At 41.1% G+C, this 12,899-nt stretch overlaps 1 protein-coding gene across 1 annotated transcript in view; it reads left to right on the forward strand.

Moving 5' to 3' along the window:
* Positions 1–12,899, forward strand: part of CNBD2 (cyclic nucleotide binding domain containing 2) — a gene marked incomplete at both ends in the record, with an annotated part of 60,975 nt that overhangs the window by 21,924 nt on the left and 26,152 nt on the right. Inside the window, one exon of the mRNA XM_081097058.1 lies at positions 779–917. Coding sequence (XP_080953184.1) covers positions 779–917 — 139 coding nt within the window. The remainder of the gene's footprint in view (positions 1–778; positions 918–12,899) is intronic.

A 12,899-nucleotide genomic window follows, 5' to 3' on the forward strand; every position in this document is an offset into this window, starting at 1 on the left:
GACCCACAGGTTGAGAACTGCTAGAGACCCTTCTCATCTGGACATGGCACTGACTCCATTCCCCTTCGGTGCTCTGAATGGAACTCAGTGCCCCCACTGAGGCCTAAGTCACCGAGTTCTGAGCTCATAATCTGTTGGAGCTGAGAGAGTCTACTACCATAGCTAATAATCCTTTGGGGCCTCACCTGAGGGAAGGCAAACACATGTATGCGATTTATGAGGTCAGGTGGAGGGGAAGTCACTTCAGTGGGCCTTCAACTACAGGGAACAAAAGAGGTGAATCCAGACTCTTCCCCAGGGCTGAGTGTTTGAAGCCAATAGGCTATAGGAGATGGTAGGAATGAGTTGCCCAAACCAAAGTAGGGCCAAGACTGATGGACTGAGGGGCAGAATAGCTGGTGAGCTGCAGTGAGGCCTTCTCACAGTGTTACTTGGATGAGAACAGCTTAGTGAGCCACAAGGTTGTGGTCAAGGAGCTGGAGAGTCTCCTGGAGGGAAGAACAGAAGTGAGAGAATCATAGTTGGAGGATTATCCAGGTGTGTTTGAGGAGTAGCAGTGGGAAGTGGCTGGATGAAGGGCCTGGAGAAGAAGGCAGGGGGAGCCAAGGCAATATGTGGTAGGAGATTGGCTACAGGCTAGGTGATTGGAGGTTGTGCGTAATCTTCCAACTCAAGCATTTGCAAGAGCAGGAGAACATGTTCTCTTTCTGGAAATTGTTAAGAGCTGTGTACCTTCTGTGATGGAGGGCAATGCATTCTAACATGTTTTCCCCCTCAGGCAGATGGAGCTGTTACAGTCGTGGTCTGATGAGAAGCTCTGGAAACTGGTAACCCTTGGGAAGGTGGAGAAGTACTCATTTGGGCAGCTGGTCTCAAAAGACATTATTGAATCATCCTCTGTCATGTTTGTCTGCAGGGTAAGAAGTCAAGATTGGGAGTATAAAGCTGGGAAGGACGTGCCTAATATAGGATCCTATGGTCAGACAGAAGGGTCCTGAGTGCTGTTCTGCAGCACTTGCAATTGGCAATTGTTGCCTCATTGAGGATTTAATTTATATATTTTTTCTAATTACTAGTAAGATTAATCATGTTTGTTTACTGTCTAAATTTTGTCTTTTGCATATTGCTTTATGTCTTTGCCAACTTCTCTATTGGTTGATAATGAAAAGAAAATCTAACATATATTGAGTTCTTACTGTGTACCAAGCTGTGTGCTCAACACGCTTTATTTCATTTTAACCTCATAGCAGCACAAAGGAGAGTGGTATTGTCATTCCCATTTTACAGAGGCACAGGAAGGGTAGCTGGCTTGTCCAAATTCACACAGTTGCTGAAGGGCAGAGGCACAGTTCATCCCAGGTCTGACTCCAGAGCTCCTCTTCTCAGGAGCTAGGATTTGGAATTTGAGTTGACCTTTCTGTAGTTAATCATTATTATCATCTTAAGAGCCACCAATTTTTTGAGGCTCTTTGCTCTTGCACCAGGGGTTCTACTAGCATCATTAATTTTTTCATGTGTATTCAGGAATAGATAATACATTCACATGGTTCAAAAATTCAACAGGTTCAATAGAATGGTAATTTTCCCTTTCACCTTTTCCCCCCACCACCCAATTTCTTATGTGTCTGTACTGCACATATTCTCTGCATGTGTATATGGTTTTTCTCCTTTTTTCCATAAATGGCATCAAATGACATAGACTGTTCTGCACTTTGCTATTTCATTAAGAATATTTCTATAGATCATTACATACTAGTACATACAGAGCCCATTCATTCTTTTTTCCACCTGTTTAATATTTTACTGAATGGTTGTACTTCAATTAGCCAGATTCCTAGTGAATATATTAATTTTTTAAAATATATTTTTATTGATTTCAGAGATGAAGGGAGAGGGAGAGAGAGATAGAAACATCAATGATGAGAGAAAATCATTGATCAGCTGCCTCCTGCACACCCCCTACTGGGGATCAAGCCTGCAACCCAGGCATGTGCCCTTGACTGGAATCAAACTGGGACCCTTCAGTCTTTACCCACTGAGCCAACACAGCTAGGGTTGGATATTAATTTGTCTCAATCTTTTGTTATTTCAGGGTTTTGATGAATACCATGCACATACTATCATTTCATCATAAATATTCACCCAAGCTCTATAAGGAAGATATTATTATCCTAAGTTTATAGACAAGGATAATAAAGACACCTTAAGAAAGGCCACCCAACTAGTAAGTGGCAGAGCCAGAGTTCTAAAAACTTCCAGTATTTCCCATATATCTATTATCTACATGTTAAGCCACCACAGACATTTTGTCAAGTTTTTGCCAAGGGTCATGCATGACACATTGGTCCAGTCTTGAGAGGGATACAAAGATGGAAAAGACTGGTTCTCTCTCCTTATATATCTTCTTTACTAGATTCTGAACACAGACAAAGGTGTCAATACCAACTACAAAGTGATTAGTGCAAAATCTGTGAGTTGTAAGGATTCAGGAGATAGAGCTCTCTAAAGTCTGGAGGCTATAAGGAAGGTTTCCCTGGACGAGGTGAGATGGGAGATGAGTCTGGATATATTGGACCATTAGACAAAAGGAAGGGGCAACATTGGTTGTATGCTGGAGCTGGCTCATAGTGACTTTGAGAGCTGATTATATTTTCAGGAATTCTGCGAGTTGGTAAACACTATAATTATTTAAAAATTATATAAACCTATAATTAAATACATTATATTGAAAACAAGAGTAATAAATGCTGAGCAGCCAGGCCAGGGTTGCTCAGTGGTTGAGTGTGGACCTACGAACCAGAAGATCATAGTTTGATTCCCGGTCAGGGCACATGCCTGGGTTGTGGGCTTGATCTCTCTCCTTCTCCCTTCCTTTCTCAAATTAATAAAAAAATATATTTTTAAAAAGCTGAACACAGCCCTAACCGGTTTGGCTCAGTGGATAGAGTGTTGGCCTGCAGACTGAAGGGACCCAGGTTTGATTCTGGTTAAGGGCATGTACCTTGGTTGCAGGCACATCCCCAGTAGGGCGTGTGCAGGAGGCAGCTGATCCATGTTTCTCTCTCATAGAAGTTTCTAACTCTTTATTGCTCTCTTTCCTCTCTGTAAAAAATCAATGAAATATCTTTTAAAAAAGTAATGCTTATAAAAAAAAAGCTGAACACATCATTTTCTAATGATGTTATTGCATTGTAGTATTATCTAGGCTCTTGAGGATATGTCTGTTGCATCTGTATGGTGGAAATACTATACAGTTGTGCACATTTCTTCTCAACTCCACACTCAGTGACTTCACTCATATTGATAGCTTACAATTGGCCACTGTGGGAGTATTTACACAATGGAAATTGGCAGACAGTCTAAGTCAGATCTTGATTTATGGCTTTGCTGATTGTCTTAAGAAAGCTCTAGAGAAAATGTTTATAATGTAGGTTATATTTAATAGAGGGAAGGATCTGTACCTATTACACTGTGAAGAGAAGAAAATTGAGAAAATATTCTTCTAGTATTTAAAAAGCATGATCTGATCCATCATAGATATTAGTCATATCATCAATGAGCAGTGAGGTTCTGATACACATAGTGATAAAGCTAAAAGAGGTTTCAATTTAATGAATATAATTTATATGAGAGTGAGAAATAGTTTACCAGTAGATTATAAATCAGATTTAATAATACTAAATTTATTGGGAAAAGAGTGGATTCGGATACAAATTCATTTGTCAAATCATGGTTGAATTCTGACCAATTGGCCACAGACACAAGAGTTCAGCCAAAGTCAACAAAAGCATCCTGTGAGAATTGATTGTCAAAATGGAATATTTAATGAGTAGAGTATATTTTGTTATTTATAAACTAGAGGCCCGGTGTACAGAATTTGTGCACTGGTAGGGGGCATGGCCTGCAGGGATTGGCCTGCTGTGGAAGCTCTGCTCATCCTGCTCCACCAAGCAGATATCAGGAAGGAGAAGGAATTGCAAATGATTCAAGTTGGCCTTCAGGGCTCTCCACTACCAGCTCTTCTCGGCTTTCTCCCATCTCTTCTCACATGACCATCAGGATTCTCCAAACTTATGTAAACCCCAAGCACATCCCTACTGCAGGCTTGGCTTCCTACTATTCCACTCAGCTGGCAAGGACCTCATCCTTATCCCACCCTTGATTGAATCAGATCCTGTACATCCAATCCCCTTTCATGTGTAGAAGCTGGAAGTCAAACACTACATTTCCTAAGCTCCCTTGCAGCAAAGGCTCTGGATGTGATTTGGATTCCACCAGTCTGATGCACTTGGGTAGACTTGGCTTTGGCACAGCCAGATATCTACATTGTTAGTGGACCTGCCCTCTGAGTGGCTGCTCCCACTGTGGGAGTGTGCTCAACCCGGTCAGCTAAGCAGTGCTCTCACTGTGGGAGCACACTGACCACCAGGGGGCAGCTCCTGCATTGAGTGTCTGCCCCCTGGTGGTCAGTGCGTGTCATAGTGACTGGTTGACTGGTAGTTCTGGTCGTTGAACTGTTTGGTCACTGGGCTTTTATTATATACGATTGTGTATAACACACCCTTTATAACAGTAAAATTTATAGATTTGTGTACATTTTCCTAGAGAACTAGTTGTTAAACTTAGCAGTACCCCGATGTGCTTGTGTTATTATTCTGGGTTAAGTCTTAGAGAACGGAGTCAAGTGTAACTAACATAAGCAGAAAGGAATTTATCAGAGGGTATTAAATGGCTAACATATTGACTGGGTGGTGGGGAGGCCTGAAGAAACAGACCTAGACTAAAAATGACTCCCAAACAATTCCAGATCAGAGTCCAGATCTGGATTGCCACAGGTGCTGCTGCTCCTGCCACGTTCAAGAAGCCACTGCCTCCACTAACAATGTAGATATCTGGCAGTTCCAAAACCAAGTCTACCCAAGGGCATCGGATTGGTGGAATCCAAATCACATCCAGAGCCTTTGCTGCAAGGGAGCTTAGGAAATGTAGTGTTTGACTTCCAGCTTCTACACATGAAAGGGGATTGGATGCACAGGATCTGACTCAATCAAGGGTGGGATAAGGATGAGGTCCTTGCCAGCTGAGTGGAATAGTAGGAAGCCAAGCCTGCAGTAGGGATGTGCTTGGGGTTTACATAAGTTTGGAGAATCCTGATGGTCATGTGAGAAGAGATGGGAGAAAGCCGAGAAGAGCTGGTAGTGGAGAGCCCTGAAGGCCAACTTGAATCATTTGCAATTCCTTCTCCTCCCTGATATCTGCTTCATTGTACCTAAAATTTGTTTTTCCTAAAAAGATTCAGGGAATAAGTAGTGAGGGATGTAAATTCAAGACTTCCTTTAATCAGAAGGATGATTACATCCTGACCAGCAGAACATGGGGGATACTTCATAATCTGTTTTGGCCTCCATTTCTTAATCTGTAAAATGGGACCAATTTGCCTCATAAAGTCTGTAAGGATGAGAGTTTAGCACATACTCAATTAACATTCATCCTCTAATCCAGTTCCCAGAGTGTTGTTGCTGGACCAGCAGCATCAGAATCATCTGGAAACTCATTAAAAGTGCAAATTATTGGGCCCACACAAGAGCTATTAAATCCAAAACTCTGGGAGGAGTGGGGGCGGGGGAACCTGGAGGGGAGCTCAGTTATCTGTGTATTTAGTCTTTCATGTGATTCTGATGCACATTAAAGTCAGAGAACCTGCGATTTAAGGGAGGAGTTTTCAAATTTTGGTAAGCATAAAGAACACCTAGGGTGCTTCTTCAAAAGGCATGTAGATTCCTGCCTCACCACAGAGATCTGATTCACTAACTCTGGAAAACTGCATTTTGAATAAGTGAATAAGTGTCACAGGTGCCCAGCTGGTGTGGCTCAGTGGTTGAGTGTCAATCTATGAGCCAGGAGGTCATGGTTTGATTCCCGGTCCGGGCACATGCCCAGGTTGTGGCTCGATCCCCAGTGTGGGGCTTGCAGGAGGCAGTCAATCAGTGATTCTCTCTCATCATTGATATTTCGATCTCTTCCTCTCCCTTCCTCTCTGAAATCAATAAAAAAATATTTTTTAAAAGTGTCACAAGTGATTCTAATGTAGGGGTGCTTGAACTTCATTCTGAGAAAAATAGTAAAGATGTCATAAACTCATCCTGGCCAGTACGTAAGTTTGGTTTGTCCCTTACAGTGTTTTATTAAAAGCTGATTTAATAGTTGAGGTGGAGATTGGACATAAAAATTCCAATTTCTGGCTTCTTTTGAATATTCAGAAGATCAGGCAATACCAGGCTGTATTCTGGCTGGAGTTCGAGAGCACCTGCCCCTTTAAAGGGATTGCTATTTTGTTTCTCATTTTTATTTCCTGACTAGTTAGCAGCTCCTTGAGTGTTCCTCTGCTAAGGAAACCGGGCTGCCTGACTCCTGTAGTTTACTCATATTGCCACTAGAGGGCAAAATCAGCAGCTGGTGGCTGGGAGTCCTTGAGACCCAGTAAAGAACCTGATTTCCTGCTGGCATCACAAACATAATTAATGCCCATATTCAACTCATTTTGAACAGTTTATAATTTGGGGACACACTGTGAAATTGTTTTCTTTACATATACAGATGTGATTGAAAATCCATGAGAGACTTTCTAAGAAGAAACTGTTGGACTGTTTTTCTTTAGCACCTGCAGTTCCTAGTTGATAAATGTTTGTTGAATGAATATTGAATAAAGCTTCATGCACAATGCCTGGCATATAAAAGGGCTTATTAAATGTTTGATCCCTTCTTCTTCTTCCTCTTTAACAGTAAACTGTCTTGAACCTTAACCCTTCAGAATGTATCTCTTAAAGTTCCTACCAAAAAAGGGATTTATCTTTATAAATCCTTATATAAAGATATGAAATTTTAAAATGACATATTCTTCTTGCCTACCAGATTAGGAAAAATTAGAAAGATTGTGCAAACACAGTTGCCAATGTAACAAAAGATGTATTACAAGGGACTCTGTTATATACTGTCAGAGAGGGTGTAAACAGATCTAACATTTCTGGGGGGCAGTTTGTTGATGTGTATTGAAACATGCATAACTTTTGGAATTAATCCCAAAGAGATAATGAAACATGGGTATTCTTTTTTTTTTAAATATTTTATTAAATCTTTATTGTTCAGATTATTATATTTGTTCCTCTTTTTTTCCCCCATAACTCCCCTCCACCCAGTTCCCACCCCACCCTCCTCCCTCACTCCCCACCCACTGTCCTCATCCATAGGTGCATGATTTTTGTCCAGTCTCTTCCTGAATCCCCCACACCCCCTTTCCCCCCCAAGAATAGTCAGTCCACTCCCTTTCTATGTCCCTGATTCTATTATAATCACCAGTTCATTCTGTTCATCAGATTATTCACTTGATTTTCAGATTCACTTGTTGATAGATGTGTATTTGGTGTTCAAAATTTGTATCTTTACCGTTTTCTTCTTCTTCCTCTTCTTAAAGGATACCTTTCAGCATTTCATATGATACTGGTTTAGTGGTGATGAACTCCTTTAGCTTTTTCTTATCTGTGAAGCTCTTTATCTGACCTTCAATTCTGAATGATAGCTTTGCTGGGTGAAGTAATCTTGGTTGTAGGTTCTTGGTATTCATCACTTTGAATATTTCTTGCCACTCCCTTCTGGCCTGCAAAGTTTCTGTTGAGAAATCAGCTGACAATCGTATGGTTACTCCCTTGTAGGTAACTGACTGTCTTTCTCTTGCTGCTTTTAAGATTCTCTCTTTGTCTTTTGCTCTTGGCATTTTAATGATGATGTGTCTTGGTGTGGTCCTCTTTGGATTCCTTTTGTTTGGGGTTCTCTGCGCTTCCTGGACTTGTAAGTCTATTTCTTTCACCAGGTAGGGGAAGTTTTCTGTCAATATTTCTTCAAATAGGTTTTCAATATCTTGCTCTCTCTCTTCTTCTGACACACCTATAATTCGGATGTTGGTGTGCTTGAAGCTGTCCCAGAGGCTCCTTACAGTATCTTCATATTTTTGGATTCTTTTTTCATTTTGCTTTTCTGGTTGGGTGTTTTTTGCTTCTTCATATTTCAAATCATTGACGTGATTCTTGCAATCCTCTAGTCTGCTGTTGGGAGTCTGTATAATATTCTTTATTTCAGTCAGTGTATGCTTAATTTCTAGTTGGTTCTTTATCACAACATCGAGGGTCTCATTAGATTTCTTGTAGATCTCATTAAGTTTATCGGCAGTTTCTAGAAAATTATTGAAAGACCTTAAAAGTGTGGTTTTGAACTCTATATCCAGTAGTTTGCTTTCCTCCATTTCTGTCATTTGTGTCCTTTGTCTCCGCATTTTTTATGCTTCCCTGTGTTGATATAATGGTTTTCTGTGCTAAGTGTCGTCTAGGGCCCAGTGGCTCAGCCTCCCCAGTTACCTGAGGAGGACACTCTTGGTGCACCCCCTTGTGGTCTTTGTGTGCAGTCTTGTTGTAGTTAAGCCTTGATTGTTGTAGTTATCACTCGGAGGAATTGGCCTACAGGCCAGTTGGCTGTGAGAATCAGCTGAGTCTGCAGTGGGAGAACTTCTGTGCTGGAGACATCCCTCTGGGGCAAGACTTGCTTCAGTGGGGCTTTGGTGCTCACTGAGTCTGCCCCCTGAGTGTGTCCTTTATGGTTCCACAGAACTGTAAACTGGATGGTCCCACTCTGACCTCTGGGCTTCCTGGCTCCTGGATCTCTAGGGAGGTGCTAATCTGGCCTTTGCCTGAGGCTATCCAGCAAAAGCCTCCCTGCAGGGCTTGGGTGGGGCGAGTCCCACAGGATCAACAGGGCAGGGCTAGCAGTTATGGCTGCTCTCAGTCTTTCCCTCAGAGGCTTTGCTTCTCAATGTCCCGGTAATGGCTGCAAGCCCCTCGGAGAGAAAGCTGCCCTCGAGTTCCGACCGATGCCAGACAGTCCCACTTCTCCCGTATGAGTCTGGGTCCCTAGAGACTCGCCCGGAACTGGAGCTCAGAGCCTGAGACTCCCTCCCAATTGAAAATGACAACCACGCCCTCAGCCGCCAGCCCATTCTGCACGCACCTCCGCACCTTAGTATTTTACTTTCGCACTGCGCCTCCTCTGAGTCTCGGTATGCTTTTCTCTTTCCTTCTAGTTGTAGAATTTCCACTCAGTCAGCCTTCCTGTGGTTCTGGGTGATGTCCGTTCCGTCTTTTAGTTGTATTTTTGAAGTGGTTGTGCGAGGCAGCAATTTCCAGTGTTTACCTATGCCGCCATCTTGGTTTCCTCAACATGGGAATTCTTTTAGGTAAACTAGTTTCAGCTGCAATTATAAACAATACTCAAATCTCAGTGGATTAACTAACAAAGATTTATTTCTTCAACCCATTACTTGATCATAGTAGGCCAGCTAGTCTTGCTCCTTATAGTAACTTAGGGACCCAGGCCACTGGAGACTCTATCTAGTGGGAAGCCAAGCTTGCAGTAAGGATGTGCCTGGTGTTTATATAAGTTTGGAGAATTCTGATGGCTGTGTGAGAAAGGATGGGAAGAGCCTATACAGTGGTTGGCAAACTCATTAGTCAACAGAGCCAAATATCAACAGTACAACGATTGAAATTTCTTTTGAGAGCCAAATTTTTTAAACTTAAACTATGTAGGTAGGTACACTGTTATTAACTTAACTAGGGTACTCCTAAGGCTTAGGAAGAGCCACACACAAGGAGCCAAAGAGCCGCATGTGGCTCGAGAGCCGCAGTTTGCCGACCACGGGAGAAGAACTGATAATGAAGAGCCCTGAAGGCCAGCCTGAATCATGATCAATAGGATGGGGCAAGGAAATGTTGAGAATCAAGCACTGGCTTTTAAAGTTCCCACCCAGAGTATCATAAGTCACTTTGCTAACAGAAATTGACCAAAGCAAATTCCTAATTCAAAGAGTGGAAGAGTACAATCCTGCCATGTGCTTGAGAGGAGAACTCAAGTATTTGTGACCTGCCTAATGACCACTCTAGAAGATGTATGGACAAGATTGTCAATTAAAGTTGATGACCACTGCAAGTCATAGAAACCCACCTCCAGCAGCTTAATGAATAATAATTTTTCTCATGGAGTAAAGTCTAGATTTAAGCCATCCAGGGCTAGAAGAGCTGTTTTAGGAAGCCTTTTAGAACCCACAACCTTTCTTGCTTCTACTTTCTTTAAAAAATATATTTTTTAATTTATTTCCAAGAGGATGGGAGAGAATGATAGAAACATCAAGATGATAAAGAATCATTGGGCTAGCTTCTACTTTCATCATCCACAGCTATGGCTTTCATCCTAATGGTCACAATATGGCTACTCTACCTCTAACCAAACTGCTTGAGTTTCAAGCAGTGGGAAGGGAGAGGACAACCTTGGTTTCCTGTTTTATCCATCTGTCCTTCACTTAGTCTCATTAGCCAGAACTGGGTCACTGCCATGCCCACTGCTGGGGAGTTTGGGAAGGTGGCAAGTTTGTTTAGCTGGGGATTTTGATGTCCTGAACAAAATCATGAGAGATAAATTAGAAACAAGCTAAATATGATCTTCAAAAATATTTTCTTGAGGTGTAACATATATGCAATAAAGAACTCACATTAAACTTTCCAGCTTGGTGAATTTTTACATATGTATTCACCTGTGTAAGCATCACCCAGTCAAGACAGAGCACATTTCCTGCACCTCAGAAGGCTCTCTTGTGCCCTTTCCCAGACAAGGTGCCCCCTATGATAACCACTCTTCCTGCTTGTCAGCAGGATTACTTTTACATGTTCTTGAACTTCCTATAAATGGACACATATAGTATGTGCTCTTTGTGTCTTTCTTCTTTTGCTCATCTGCATATTTATTTTCAATTTTATGCAAGTTCTGGCATTCATAGAATAATATGCAATTATAAGAAGCAAAAATGTAGAACCATATTGCTTAGCATGAAAAGATGTCCTTGCCGAAACCGGTTTGGCTCAGTGGATAGAGCGTCGGCCTGCGGACTGAAAGGTCCTAGGTTCGATTCCGGTCAAGGGCATGTACCTTGGTTGCGGGCACATCCCCAGTGGGGAGTGTGCAGGAGGCAGCTGGTCGATGTTTCTCTCTCATCGATGTTTCTAACTCTCTATCTCTCTCCTTTCCTCTCTGTAAAAACTCAATAAAATATATTTAAAAAAAAAAAAAGAAAAGATGTCCTTGATAGATTGTTTATTTTTTATACATTGAGTTTTTAGAAAGGTTATGAAAGTCTATTTACATAAATGGACTCATTTATGAAAAACTGTCTATACTTATAGACAAAAGTTTGAAAGAATATGCACCAAAATGTTATTACTTGTTATTTTGGGGTGTTAAGAATAACATAGTTTTAACTTTCTCTATGTTCTGTTTATAAACTTAAAAACATTTTTAAAAAATATTGTTGAAAGTATTATAGATGTCCCTTTTGTGTTTTTTCCCCCCCATTGGCCCCCCTCCTCCCCGCACCCACTCTTCCCAAGCCTTCGCCACACTATGTCTGTGTCCATGGGCTATGCATATATGCATGTAAGTTACCCAGTTAATCTCTCCCTCCCACCTCTCCACCCCCATCTTCCCTCTGAAATTCATCAGTCTGTTCATGGTTCTATGTTTCTAGATCTATTTTGTTCATCAGATTCCATTTATGAGTGAGATCATGTGATACTTATCTTTCTCTGACTGGCTTATTTCACTTAGCATAATATTCTCCAGGTCCATCCATGCTGCTGCAAATGGTAAGAGTTCCTTCTTTTTTTTTTTTTTTTTTTACCACTGTGTAGTATTCCATTCTGCTGATGGGCACTTAGGCTGTTGTTTCCAAATCTTAGCTATTGTAAATTGTGCTACTGTGAACACAGGGGTGTATATTTTCTTTCTGATTGGTGTTTCAGGTTTCTTAGGATATATTCCTAGAAGTGGGTTCACTGGGTCAAAAAAGTTCCATTTGTAATAGATTTTTGAGGAAACCCCATACTGTTTTCCACAGTGGCTGCACCAGTCTTGCATTACCACCAGCAGTGTTCTAGGGTTCCCTTTTATCTACGTCCTTGCCAACACTTGTTGTTTGTTGATTTGTAGATGATAGCCATTCTGACAGATGTGAGGTGATACCTCATTGTTGTTTTAATTTGCATCTCTCAGATGGTAATGACTTTGAGCATTTTTTCATATGTCTCTTGGCCTTCTGTATGTCCATTTTGGAGAGTGTCTATTTAGTTCCTTTGCCCATTTTTTTTTTTAAATTGAATTGTTTGTCTTCCTTTTGTTAAGTTGTATGAATTCCTTAGATATTTTGGAAATTATCCCCTTATCGGATATATAATTGGCAAATATGTTCTCCCATGCAGTGGACTCTCTTTTCACTTTGTTGACGGTTTCTTTTGCTGTACAGAAGCGTTTTAATTTGATGCAATCCCATTTGCTTATTTTTCCCTTAGTTTCCTTTGCCCTAGGACCATGGTCGGCAAACTGGTTCACGAGCCACATGCAGCTCTTTGGCTCATTGAGTGTGGCTTTTCCTAAGCCTTAGGAGTACCCTAATTAAGTTAATAACAATGTACCTACTTATATAGTTTAAGTTTAAAAAATTTGGCTCTCAAAAGAAATTTCAATCGTTGTACTGTTGATATTTGGCTCTGTTGACTAATGAGTTTGCTGACCACTGCCCTAGGAGATATATTGGTAAACATATTGCTATTAGAGATGTCTGTGATTTTGTTTTCTATGGTTTCTTCTAAGATTTTTTATGGTTTTCACGACTTACATTTAGGTTTTTTATCCATTTTGAGTTTATTCTTGTGTATGGTGTATGTTGGTGGACTAGTTTCATTTTTTTTGCATGTACCTGTCCAGTTTTCCCAACACCATTTATTGAAAAGATGTTTTTACTCCATTGT

Source organism: Myotis nattereri (assembly GCF_964212035.1).
Source record: "Myotis nattereri genome assembly, chromosome: 8".
Classification (NCBI taxonomy): domain Eukaryota; kingdom Metazoa; phylum Chordata; class Mammalia; order Chiroptera; family Vespertilionidae; genus Myotis; species Myotis nattereri.